The 13369-nt window shown below is 35.3% G+C and overlaps 3 protein-coding genes and 1 non-coding gene across 7 annotated transcripts; all 4 read left to right on the top strand.

Annotated features, from left to right (window-relative positions):
- Positions 1 to 3946: 3946 nt before the first annotated feature.
- LOC149379959 (small ribosomal subunit protein uS15) lies at positions 3947 to 5716 on the top strand. The gene is made up of 5 exons (XM_089603673.1): positions 3947 to 4057; positions 4144 to 4216; positions 4321 to 4459; positions 4981 to 5167; positions 5470 to 5716. The coding sequence occupies exons 1-5, from the start codon at positions 4035 to 4037 to the stop codon at positions 5501 to 5503; spliced, it is 456 nt and encodes a 151-aa protein (XP_089459799.1). The 5' UTR covers positions 3947 to 4034; the 3' UTR covers positions 5504 to 5716.
- Positions 5717 to 6466: 750 nt separating this feature from the next.
- Positions 6467 to 8337, top strand: LOC149379958 (nucleotide-sensitive chloride conductance regulator (ICln) family protein). 4 transcript variants are annotated; one of them, XM_089602301.1, is made up of 7 exons: positions 6467 to 6742; positions 6837 to 6960; positions 7226 to 7340; positions 7453 to 7512; positions 7611 to 7670; positions 7781 to 7872; positions 8081 to 8337. In XM_089602301.1, the coding sequence occupies exons 1-7, from the start codon at positions 6576 to 6578 to the stop codon at positions 8150 to 8152; spliced, it is 690 nt and encodes a 229-aa protein (XP_089458427.1). In that variant the 5' UTR covers positions 6467 to 6575; the 3' UTR covers positions 8153 to 8337. The 4 variants fall into 4 exon arrangements, with proteins under 4 accessions (XP_089458427.1, XP_089458426.1, XP_089458425.1 ...); XM_089602300.1 differs by having other exon boundaries at positions 6469 to 6742; positions 7778 to 7872; XM_089602299.1 differs by having other exon boundaries at positions 6469 to 6742; positions 7608 to 7670.
- Positions 8338 to 9258: 921 nt separating this feature from the next.
- Positions 9259 to 9454, top strand: LOC149379957 (U2 spliceosomal RNA). Its single transcript, XR_016294311.1, has one exon. It is a non-coding gene; the product is annotated as a U2 spliceosomal RNA (small nuclear RNA).
- Positions 9455 to 10590: 1136 nt separating this feature from the next.
- LOC149379956 (small ribosomal subunit protein uS10y) lies at positions 10591 to 11507 on the top strand. The gene is made up of 3 exons (XM_089604280.1): positions 10591 to 10829; positions 10936 to 11049; positions 11125 to 11507. Exons 1-3 carry the CDS (start codon positions 10718 to 10720, stop codon positions 11265 to 11267), a joined length of 369 nt encoding a protein of 122 aa, XP_089460406.1. The 5' UTR covers positions 10591 to 10717; the 3' UTR covers positions 11268 to 11507.
- Positions 11508 to 13369: the final 1862 nt, after the last annotated feature.

Raw genomic sequence — 13369 nt, 5'->3', positions numbered from 1 at the left:
TACAAACAAACAGACAGGCCTGCAAACAGCAAAGCACCGTATCCTATACGTGAGCATTAACACGACTGCATTCAATTTAAGGCCTACATAATACAACTATATCGCAGTCTCTTCAAACTTGTTTGCTTTCTTTGGTTTTTATGGCGTGTAAAAAAACACGTATCTTAATTATTTTTCACGATGCCAAATATACACAGAATCTTGAAGATGATTGACTTTATCAATAATCAATGAGGCCAACAATATCATTGGACTATCGCAGTCTTTGCGTTAGTTTGAATCTTTTATTTTTACGGTGTGAGAAAACACTTAAAATATTTACTTGGTTCCAAGTCCAACTTCCAAACATACGCAGAATTAAAGTCCAACTTGAAAGCACGAAAAAGCAAACAAAAAAGAGAAACGTACGTTTGACAATTGACTATTTAAAATATATATATATATATATATATATATATATATATATATATATATGACAGTTGACAACTACATAAAACAATAATGACTGTTTGAACCGTGGTTACTTGCCAAAATAAATAATCTAACTCTTTTTTTTTTATACTTAGACTCTTTCTTTTGATTCTTGGATTTATATTTATATAAATTATTTTCAGAATTATAATTGATGGGATTGTGAAATAAGGGCTTAAAGCCTGAGTCAATTAAAAAAGTAAAACAACAACAAAAAATGAAGCTTTGCGTTTTGTCCTTGATATAAAATAGCAAAGAGAAAGAGAAGAGAAAAAAGAGAGAATTTTTTATGGTTTTGGGCAATTTATAAGAGATCGGGTAATCAAACGGTGTCTTTTTTGCTTTAATTTGGAGGTAAGAATCTTTGCATCTTGCTCGTACTTTTTAGTGGTGTTACTATACTGATTTACTCTTTAGATATCCAATTTGAATTTTTCACTAGTTAGTCAGATTGTTCCTCTTTCGTGTCATCTTTATTTAGATGACTATATTGTCGATGACGTTGAATCTTTATGTGATTGAGATGTGAAAAAATTTCTTAAATGATTTGTGAGTACGTTTTATACGTACAAATCTCTCGTTCATAGACAATAATCTAGCGAATTTTCAAGTGTATTTAAGGTTATTTTGTGTTTTTATAATGAATTTCAGATTTTGGATGCAAAATTGAGTATCAGGACATCATGAGAACCATTTATTAGAAATCGGAAGTCAAAACGGAGAAAAATAGCAACTTTTGAGCAAAGTCAACAAAGATTGGAGCTGGTCAATGCTCCGGCGCAGCGCGCACGTCTCTAGCATACCGCGGTGAATATATTGAAATAGACCGCGCTCAAACGCGTACACTAGCGCGCCCCGCTTGGTCTCGGTGCTTCACGAAGACCCATTCGCACGACGCGCAGAGGCAATTTTCGAAGAAATCCATCAGTTTTCGTCTTGGCGCATGCCACACTGACTCCCAGAATGGCAACTTTTATTTCCCGATTTTAGCATTTTTTAGCCTTTGGATCCAATCCAAACGCCCATATTGCTCCAAAAAATATTCATTGACCTATATATTCGACTTTGTAACCTCAAAACACATATTTCCCTTTATTTTAGTTTTTGCTACAGTGTTTGATTGTTTTTAGAGCTTTTGAAAGAGGAAAAAATGTTCTTCAGCAGAATCGACAACCCAACGAGTCCCTCGAACTCTACTTCTCTCGTTCTTCTTTCTTTTATTCTTTTATTTATTTTATTGCTCTAGATTATTTTTGAAACTTGTTTAATATGAATTCTTTTTCTTTTCAATGTTGATTTTATTGCTTTTGATTATTATTTTTGAGTTTGTGCTTGTTTATGCGAGTACGTTTTATACTACAAATCGAATCTAGCGAGTTCTCCAATGTATTTGAGCTTATCTTGTGTTTTTGTACTGAATTTCATATTTTGGGTGCATAATTGAGTATCAGGACATCAAGGGAATCATTTGTTAAAAATCGGAGGTCAAAACGGAGCAAAACGGCAACTCTTAACAAAGTCAACGAAGATTTGAGCTGGTCGACGTTCCGGCGCGGTGTGCAAGTCATCAGCGCGCCGCGGTGAATATACTGAAATAGACTACGCTCAAACGCGTGCACCAACGCACTGCGTTGGGTGTCAGCATTTTCTTAAGCGGTAGACATTTATTTCTTTGTAAATGAAATTGTAAACAATAAATAAAATAAAATAGAACCCAAAAAAATAAATAAAATTAGTAAAAAAAGAATGTGAACATCTAGAAAAATTATTGTTTACAACTCTAAATGCCGTTTTTGCAAGAAAAACTTTCATAACACTATCTTGGAGATAAAGTATATAAAAAGATGGGCACTGTAGTTAAATAGCCAGTTTGAAACTATAGATTTTGTTTTTAGCCTATGTTTCATAACTTTCAGGGAAATAGCCAACGTGCTTAGGTGTCAATAATTAATAGACTAATTTGCCATTTTACTTAATCAAATGGAAATATAATTATATTAAATAATAGGCAATAATAATATAAAATAACAGACAATTTCAAAATTGTTATACGTAGCCTTTAACCTCTAACAAATCTCAACAAAATATTTTATCAAATATATCATTAATCACGCGGCGCGCTAATCTAGAACGGCTTCACCAAGACTGACGTTACTGTTGGGAACCTGTCAACACAGATAATAAACGTAAATTACTGGAAATTATCTCATTCTCCACATTTAAGTCATTTGAATGGAAATAAATGGAAATAACTGTAAATAAATCATATGTACCTCTACATTTTTTTCAAAAACTAACATTCGAAAATCTTCACTGTTAAAAAAAAAATTTAACAGTGAGAGTCGGGCCACCTCTAACCAAGCTCCGATCGTCTCTCTCGCCAACCACCGCCGTGAGGCTCGTCGCGACCCCCTTCCGGAGCGCCGACCACGGCCTCCCTCCGGACTCCGAGAACACCGGCTCCCTCCCCTACGCTTTCGTCAACCGCCTCCTGTGGGCGTTGATCTGGCTCCGACAAGCCTTCGCCGACCTCCTCTGCCGCCTCCGGCCGATCTGCATCATCGGCGCAACTTCTTCGGCTGGACTGCCCCCTTGGCCCGCGACCTCGGCTTCTTCCTCGTCATCTTGACATGTTGAAGGTTAAAAAAAAAAGCCAGATCTGATTTTGTGGAGATAGAGAGAGAGAGAACGTGGAAGAGAGAAATCTAACTGCTTCCTTAATAATAGCAACAAAATTTATGTGAAGAAAAGAAAAACACACGCACAAACAAAAAAAGAAAACGTGTCATAAAACCCTTAAATATAGAAGTTAATTGACCTAATTTTAATTAACCCACTCACGCTAACAAAATTGACTTAAAAAAACTGACTTAAAATATTGAAGGACAAAAAAGTAAAACCACCTAATACGTTTGGCTATTTTCCTAAAAAACTCTAAACATAGGCTAAATCTCAAACCTAATGTTATAAGTGGCTTAATTACTTAGAAAACTCTAAAAAGATTGACAGAAGTAGTTGCCATAGTTACAACGAAGAGAGCTAATATACTCTAAAAAGAAGTTGTAATTTTTGTTGGTAGTTATTTTTCGTGTTTTATCTCAAGAATAGCGTGTTAAATTTTTTTTAATGAAAAATTGGGATTTTTGTAAACCGTTATTTTTTATGTTTATAATTTTTGTAATTTATTTATTATTTTGGACGCTTCTTAAATTTATTTATCGTTTAAAATTTCATTTATAAAAAAATAACTATTTATCATTTGAAAAAACATTATTTTTTAAAGGATTTATAATAACCATTATTTTGAGAATATTACCTTACAAAAGTGTTATTTTTGTAATTTTCCCTAAAAAGAAAAGGGTACGGGCCGATAGTCACTTAAGCTTAAGCCCGAGCTGAAGCATAATACCAAGTCGAAGCCCAAGCCCAAACACAAAACAATATAATTAGCCCTCTGAAGATCGTAAATATATATAAGGTTTCATAAGAACTCGCTAGGGTTTGTCTTCGTCGCTTCTCTTCGATCCAACCAAACCAGTCTCAAAGCACAGAAGAACGCCACCATGGGACGTATGCACAGTCGCGGGTACATTATACATCTATATATGAATTCGTTATATTGCCGTAGTGTATGTATGTGTTGATGTATGAATTCGTGGTGTTTGGTTTCAGTAAGGGTATTTCCTCCTCGGCGCTTCCGTACAAAAGAACTGCGCCGAGTTGGCTCAAGATTTCTTCGCAGGACGTAAGTCGATTGCTTATTTGTTCGATTCTCTTCATTTTTGTTTTGTTGTTTTGGCTTTTTTTGATTGGAACGAGTGAATGAGAGTGATTCGTTTGGGGTATTAGGTCGAAGAGAACATATGCAAGTTTGCGAAGAAAGGTCTGACTCCGTCGCAGATCGGAGTGATTCTCCGTGACTCGCACGGTATCGCCCAGGTCAGGAGTGTCACCGGAAGCAAGGTCCTTCGTATCCTCAAGGCTCACGGTAATATATTTACTCAATTAATCTAGCTTTTTTTTTTGCTCATTACTTTTGCCGTGCTATTACGGATTGAGAATCTCTAACCTTTAACCTTGGATACATTTTTGGGGTTAGTTGATTAGAGCTAATTATTTCCACTATTTTTGGTAGACTGTGAATTTCATATCTGTTATGAAAATGGAAATTCCTTTTGATGCATAGTTTAAGTATCTGATTTTGGGTAGAATGTAAATTGCGAAATGGTCCTCCAATATTGTTTTGCTGGAATTTCGGTACCCAGTGATTGAATTTCATATCTGGTATGAAACTGGAATTGGAAATGCCTTTTTGATGTATTGCTTAATTATTTAATTTTGGGTAGAGTGTAAATGGTGGTGTAAAGGTGAACTCCAATATTGTTCCTGGAAATTCTCTGCAATAGCGCTTCTTCTTCTAGCGTTATTGTGTATTGAGTTATCAGTGTGGCTTTAGTGTATGGGTTTGGAAATTTCACGGGATTGAATTAATCTAATTGGTTGTGTTAGGTCTTGCACCGGAGATTCCTGAGGATCTGTACCACTTGATCAAGAAGGCGGTATCGATCAGGAAGCATCTTGAGAGGAACAGGAAGGACAAGGACTCCAAGTTCAGGTTGATCTTGGTCGAGAGCAGGATCCACAGGCTCGCTCGCTACTACAAGAAGACAAAGAAGCTTCCACCAGTCTGGAAATAGTAAGACCCAATCTTTTTTTTTCAGTTTCACTAATCCTTGTTTAGTACCGTTGTTGATTTTTTTTTTCAGTTTATTAAACCTAGAATATTAGTTATAAAATTGCTTTTCTGTTTATCAGTTAGTTGATTAGTTTGGAGGGTTATATCCCGCCAACAGATGATTCCAATTTGTATATGGCTTATCGGTTGGTTGATTAGTTTGGTGGCTATATCAGTGATGCCAATTTGTATATGGTCTGTTTTTTTTTGTTTGTTTAAATGTTGTGATGTTTTTCTTAACTCTGTTTTTTTTTGGTTTTCAGCGAGTCGACAACTGCGAGCACTCTTGTTGCTTAGGTTAGCAATGGTTCTTCTTCACTTCAGTTTTGCGTTCGCCTGATGTACTACAACGGATGCGGTGGTGGTGCTTGAATTTTGATTTTTAATGTGGATTGTTTTTTTAGAATTAATGAAAGTTGGAAAATATGGTTGACTTGTTCCGAGGAGAGGACGAATGAGTGAGACTTGATTCAGTATTGAGTTGCAAATTATTAGTTTCATTACTCTTCACCTTTGTGCATTATTTGCTGTTGTGCATTAGGGATGATTAGGGGGTTTTGAAGTAGAAGTCAGAGACTGCATTCAAAACGTTATAAGCATGAGAATAATTATAGAGTGAATTTATCATAATAGTAAATGTTCGTTTATTAGGATGATGAATGAAATTGAGTGAAAGTAATTAGAATTGTTTACGCTACAACATCAACGAATTATTTATCATAAGAGTAAAAATTCGAAATTTTCACAAACAACAATCAACCCTTGGTGGCATCATCGCGTTTGCCGAGGCATGAGTTTTATTCCCGTTTGATAGAAAATGCCATTTTCTTGCAGCTCCTACTAACTCATTCATTTATTTATATTCATCGGTCAAATACCAACTCTTTAGATGGTCCACAAACAGAGAAAATGAACTAGTATTTGAAATCTTGAATGGAAAAAATCCCATAATCTATTGAGGAAATTGTATGGGTTGGTGTTTTTTTGGTTAATCTTAAAAATAGTGTCAAAGTTTTTATCCCCAATATAGTATAGTATATAATTTTGTACTCTATTTAATTCTTCATTTATGAAGGAATTAATCTCAAATAATTGTATACAATTTAAAATAGCACTATTTTGAAGAAAAGAAAATTAAAACAGCCTAATTATATTAGATATACTAAATTAAAAAAGACTAAAAAATTTCCGCAATCTATTCAAATTTCAAACCAAACAGCCCAGGTGTAAAGAAAGCCCATATCTGTCCAATTTCTCAATTTCTTCCCAACATCAAAACCGTCCGAATTTATTTCCCTTTATTTTGGCGCTTTACCAAAACCCCTAAAAACCCTAAAAACCAGCACGAAACGATCACAGCGCAAGAAAAATGGCAGTGGGAATGAGAGAGTTCAGGGAGAGAGTAGGAGAAGGAAGAGGTGAACCGGTTTTGGACTCCCAAAACGGCGAAGTAGTCATGCACGTTTCTCCTCAGGTCTCCATTGCTCTCGGAAACCACGCTCCTCTGTCTCATGGCACTCTTTACATCACCTCCAAGTATGATATTCCCCGAAACGAACAAATAATTTAGTTCTTGTTGCATCGAACCTAGTTCTCATCTCATATTTTCACGCCTGATTGGATTTTGCAGAAAGGTTATTTGGCTGAGCGATGTTGATTTGCAGAAAGGTTATGCCGTAGATTTCTTGTCAATATCGCTTCATGCCATATCGAGAGACCCTGAAGCTTATCCATCTCCGTGTATTTATGCTCAGGTTTGTGCGTTTGTTCGTGTGTCAGTGTGTTATTTGCGTTTATACGAGAAATTATATGTCGAAGTTGTAGATATCTCCAGTTTTGAATTTGATCACGTGTGTCTATTCTATTCCAGCACTGTGGTAATCGTCGGTTTGATACTGAGATTGGCTCCGATTGTGTCTCTAAAAGTTCGTGTTTGTTGACTTGTTTCAAAGCTCTAGGGGTAGACAAGTTTAATTAAACTAATTCCGATTTCCATTCCTTTGGTTTTGTTTTGGAAAGATTGAAACAGGTGATGAAGAGAATGAGTCCGATGATTCAGGTTCAGAAAGTAACGCCGCCTTGGATTTGTCCACCATAAAAGAGATTAGGATTGTTCCTTCGGACCCAGCCCATCGTATGTCTCTCACACCACACTCTGATGTTTACTTAGGCTTTAAATGGTGTGATATGGCTGTTTATTTACTCAATTAATTGTACCGTGTCTAACGAAATCATTTCTGCTTTAGTGGATGAGTTGTTCGAGGTGTTTTGCGATTGTGCAGAGCTTAACCCAGACCCGATCGAAGGTATAAAACAACATTTCCGTAGATAGTTTTTTTTGTTTTTTTTAATCGTCTCATCTTTTTATGTCCTGTCCGTGCTAATATGCTACTCTCTTTAGAAGGCGAGGAAGAAGAGCATAACTGGATTTTCAATGCTGATCAGATCGTCGATGAGGCTGAAGGTATGGATACGCATCAATATTAGGTTGTCTTTTACTTGTTATTAAAAATGAATTTTAAGGAGTTAATAAAGTGTGAATGCTATTCATGTTCGAATTGGTTCTTCTAGGAGAGGAAGAACCTGATTGGCCTGTGTTTCAAAATACGCCGAGCACCATTGGCCATTCCAACGGGGATCATGATCTAGTCCGTACAGTGCTTGAGGTATGCGTGGAAAGTACTTATTTTCTGCGGATGCTTGTCATTCGACTAATTTATTATGACACTGTTTAATAATTTTATAAGCAACAAAAGTTATGTGGTTTAGGCTGTAGTAAGTTGTGGGCTAAAGTTATTTTTCACATTAAGTTAGCTTTTTCCATCATTGTAGTTTATTGATTTAATAAATGGTGGTTAAACTTAAATCTTGCAGCTTCAGATCAATGACCAGCGGTTTGAGGATGCTGAAGAAATGGAACGTGATGCTGACACTGGCCGGCACTGAGTTTCTTTGTGTCTCTTCGATCTCTATTTACCTTCATTTCAGTGTCTTTTTTTTGTATATCCGCGCAAATATTTACAAGTTTTTGGTTCTAGGACTTGTTTGAAAGTTAGAACGCAGATAACAATGCCGGATGTAGTGTTGACATATGAAGATAATGTGAGTGTGTGCCCTTTTAACATTGTGTAGATAGAGATTCACATATTCATATAAAATTTATATAGATTGAGCAAAAGAAATTCAGGACACAAGGTAAACTACTCAGCTTCCTCATTCTTATTGGAAAAGTAAGGCCTTCTAAAAAGAATTGTCGCTATACCAATAGACAGGGTCTCCTAAATAGATCATTCTTAATGTTATATTTCGTATAGTTATAGCTGGTGAATGACACTAAATCTCTTCCGAGGTGCGATGAGGATGGTAAGAAATTTTGTGTTTTAGTTTTGCTACCCAAATAACTAAACCTACTAATTTGAAATGAATTTTTTTTTTCTCTCCGGAATGACATTTGCAGAAACACCCAGTATACCATGCCATTCATGTAACAAACAATTGAATTCATTATACAAAATTGGTTTTCTAGATAGCTGCGTAATTGTATATCCTCTCTCATATATGCGTTGGTATGCATATAATTTATCAAGATTTTCCCACATTTCACTGCTTGCTTGGATGGGGGTTATAGTGGGAAGTGTTAGTATTAAGAGTAAACTTATCGTTGGTCGATAAACCATGGATCAAGAATGTAAATTTGAATCACTGGGAGCTATCAACAATACAAACCAACTTGAGATATCAAGACTGAAATTTGGAGATGAAATTAAGATTTACTGGCTTGTTGATTGCATTAAAAGTTTAAAACTAAAATTTAAAAATTAGATTCCAAGTTCTTCTTTATATATTTAAATGTTAAGAACTTAAGAGATAAACCTTTTTTTTGCCGATGTTTGTGTCAATTAACTTCACTTTAGAGAGTAGATAGATATCTGTCAACTCTCAAGTAAGTGTTTGGTCTGTTTGTTATTTCTCAAAGTCCCACATCGACAAGGAAAACCAATATGTTTGAGAGAAGCTTAGTATAACTTGACTAAGATAGCCAATTACAATTCATACCTTTCTCGGCCTTTTGGCTAAGATCAAGTGTAGTATCTGTTCTTATCAGTTTAATATCTGATATGTGGACCAATGGTCCACACGATATTAAATTAATTTTTTATGAGGGTGGGTCCGCCACATTAGCTTGCTAATGGGGCCTACGAGTGTCGCCCATGTTTTGCACTACTGCATGGGCTTGGCGCACCTCACCTAATCTAGTCTAAAGGAGTTTATATGTCTTAATTATTTTACTACGTAACATGCATTAGTAAATTTATACATCACCTTAAACTAATTTTTATGTTTCTTTTTTTTTCCCCCCTAAATTACCAAGGTACAAGTGAATAAAAACATTGAAAAGTACAATTATAGTTTATACGTCTCATTTTACAGAGGAAGAAAAAAAAAATACTAGATCAAAAGTTTATGGTGAAATTTCATAAAAATCTTACTTTGTAGAATATCTCATTTTTAAACCTTGCATAAATATTATATTTTTTTTTGTTTTCACACAATTTTTCCTTAATCACAAATAAAGCGGTAAAAAGAGAAAGTTAAAAGAAAAATTAAAGTCAAATAAAACTCTAAAAAAATTAAATATTGTTGAGATAGATATGTATATAGAATAAAAAAAAAGGTCTAGTGACTATTTAGTCATATGAAACGTTATAAATTTTGAAATAGCTAGCAAGAACAAAGAATTAGAGAACAAAGAGTGGATTTTCACTTCATTCTATAAAAAAGGAAATAGGATGAAACACCTTAGATGAAATTCGTGAGTACCGAGACAGTAATACCAAAAGTGACGGTATAGTTTTGACAGTTTGACCGAGGCATCGAAGATCCAGGTTCCATCGGTCACTTTTAATTTGAGTTTTTAAGGAATCAACTTCCTTTTTAAGGAAAGCTATTAATGCAGTTAATTTAATGGGTAGAGTTCTTTGTTTAATGCCTTTGACTTTTTGAGGCTTTTTCCTATTAACAAAACATCCCCTTTTTCTTCGTTTTGTTAATTTTTTGTTAATAGCCACGTAAATCTATTTACGCTATCAAAATAATAAAAAAACGCAGAGTAAATTTCTAGTAAATATGGTTATTTATAAAACATTTACAAAAGTTTTTGACTATTTACGAAAAATTTATGAAACGTTGGCTAAAACGCAAACGCTTATGTTTATGTAGCGTTTACGGGCATATATTTTAAGAGGTGTAATGGAGGTAATTTCCTCAAAACGTTTAAAGCGATTCACAAGCTAATGGGCCAATAAACGGGCTTGGGTTAATAATTTGGGAGGCTTATTAGACCCGGCCCAATAATAGACTCATCAGAGCAGAGAACGAAAAGAAACCCTAATATAGAGAGAACAAGCTCTCTTTCAGCTTTCTTCTTCTTCTCACGACTTCGAGTATTAAAGCTTCTTCATCGTCCTTTTCCATCCCTCCGCCGCCAAATAAAGCACAGAAGGTCCAACCATGGCGTACGCTGCGATGAAGCCGACGAAGCCAGGTCTCGAGGACCCCCAAGAGCTCGTCCACAGGATCAGAATCACTCTCTCCTCCAAAAACGTCAAGAATCTCGAGAAAGGTCTCTCTCTCTCTCACACTCATTTTTCTCCTCTTCAAATCAAACATAGCGGATCGAATAGGCAATTTGAGATTTAGGTTATAATTAGCGTGTATCGTGTGGATAGTTTGTGGCGATTTGGTTCGGGGAGCGAAGGACAAGAGGCTCAAGGTGAAGGGACCGGTGAGAATGCCGACCAAGGTTTTGAACATCACCACCAGAAAATCTCCTTGCGGTGAAGGTATTGATCGATTATCAATTCGATAATTCCGAGTACAGTTTATTGTTGTTCATTCTTTTGAATTCGTTTTCGAAGGTACAAACACGTGGGACAGGTTTGAGCTCCGAGTTCACAAGCGTGTGATCGATCTCTTCAGCTCGCCGGACGTTGTGAAGCAAATCACTTCCATCACCATCGAGCCCGGTGTCGAGGTTGAAGTCACCATCGCCGACTCTTAAATGGTGATCTCTGCTTTTTTTTTTCTTCTGTTTACCAGAGAGTTTAAGCCTCTATAGGCACATTTTATTTTAAATTTTGCTTGTTTTTTCAGCTTTCTTAGAATTTTGTAATTTATTATTCCTGATGATTCTCTGTTGTTGGATTTCTAGTCTTCGGGTTTTGACTGACGAAAAATGAGTGCAATGTGCCAGTGAATTATAGTTGAATTGTAACTGTCGAGCAAAATTTTGTTGAGACAATTCTATCTCTATCTCTCTCTCTCTCTCATATAGAAGTTCAATTTGGTTGGTTACTGTGTTTCGCTCTAAGATAGTGTGTTTTCTGATGCTTATACCAAACTGAGATTTGGAGAGCGATTGCTTATTCATGAATGTTAGTTTATGGTTATTGACCCCCCCCCAAAAAAAAAAGTTAACCACGTCAACCTCTCCACAATCAATCACACTTACATAACAACCCACCATTATCTCCTTCACCATCACTGATTTTCTGATTCTATTCTTTGCCTCCTTATCATCTCTGACTGATTTTCTGATTCTATTCTTTGCCTCCGTATCATCTCTGAATCTTCAAACTCACCTTCTCTTATCGGCCCCTAATCACATTATCAGAAACGCGGGGATTCAGTCTATGCTCACTTTAATGAGCATAAATTGGGCGGTACGAGTGTAAATGTTCCGTGTATTGCATGAACTCATAGTTCATTTCTTTGGACTTGGCTATCCTAGTGACATTTTATTGGAATTGAGATGACAAATCTCCTACAACAGCTGAATATGTTTTACTAAAAAAGAAAAGAAGCAAACAATGCTTTATGCCATAAATCCCAAGCGTCCCGTTAGTTCTTTTAGGTTAGGAAGTTGTATGTGAAAAGCCACATAAATGCTAAAAACACATCTCAAACCCGCTTAGACTCTCCAGGAAATCGATGTCAATCAGGAGCTCAACACGGGACTTCGCAAGGATTGAGTTCAAGAAACACCTTCCGATGAGTCTCTCCATATCGGTGGATGAAGTGAAGCCCTCAATCGAACCAACAGTCGGCTACCGACTCGCTTATTTTGATCATATCATTCAAGTCATAGACCATCTTCATTCGAATGATCAATACATCATTTCCTAAATAAATCCGTAATTTGAATTTCATCATCATAAATACGAAAAGTTTATTACCATCATTATTTAATAGTAGGGTGCCCGCGTAACCCCAAGGGGTTGGTCTAGTGGTAAGGGCGATTCTTGGGATCTTGCACATCCCCGGTTCGATCAGGGCCTGGACGCAACAATTGGGGCCACTGGGGTAGTCTCCTGGTCGATAATGCCAGGGCCTCGTGGATATTAGTCGGGTCTAACCCGGACACCACGGTTATAAAAAAAAAATAGTAGGGTGCCCGCGTGTTACTGCGGATTATTGCCTATAGTAGGTCATATATCTTTAAATTTAAATTGTGTATCTATTCAGTACGTATGAATCATTTTAAGGTCTTTTTGTTCACACACATATATATATATATATATATATATATATATATATATATATATATATTTTTTAATAAAAAATCATGAGAAGTTATTAAAATAAGCTAGCACATAATTTATTTTCGAAACGCAAATAAACCGGGCACGTTGAATACGCTATCAATGATACTACAATCATACAATATTATAAAAAAGAATAGCTCAAAAACAATTTGTATGATGGTATGTGTCATAAAAAAAAATAAAAACCTAACTTAAGAAAGCATGAAGTATAAATGTTTTTGTAATGGATTTTTTTGAAAAAGAATAACACAATTTCATTTCATTTGTTTGAGAAATTAATGCATTCAATCCCTATTTATTGTAATTCCAATAATTATTATTTTTAAAAGAATTATAAACAAGCAATGAGGACAAAATTAATATTAATTTTTTTTAAACTTAACAATAACGTTTTATTTTGTATCTACCTTTATATTAAAGGAAAACATTTGAAGTTAACACTGCTTCTATTTTTATGAAGTATTATTTATTGAATTTTATTTTGTTCTCTTATCTTAAATTAAAAAAATTGTGTCTTTATGTTGTATATAAAATTCATTTTTTTACATGTATTATGTGA

Source organism: Urtica dioica, chromosome 12 (genome assembly GCF_054948205.1).
Source record: "Urtica dioica subsp. dioica isolate 48M chromosome 12, U.dioica_male_clone48M_v1_H2, whole genome shotgun sequence".
In the NCBI taxonomy this organism is placed as follows: domain Eukaryota; kingdom Viridiplantae; phylum Streptophyta; class Magnoliopsida; order Rosales; family Urticaceae; genus Urtica; species Urtica dioica.
Note: the sequence above shows the minus strand (reverse complement) of the source record. Positions and strands in the feature narration are given on the sequence as shown.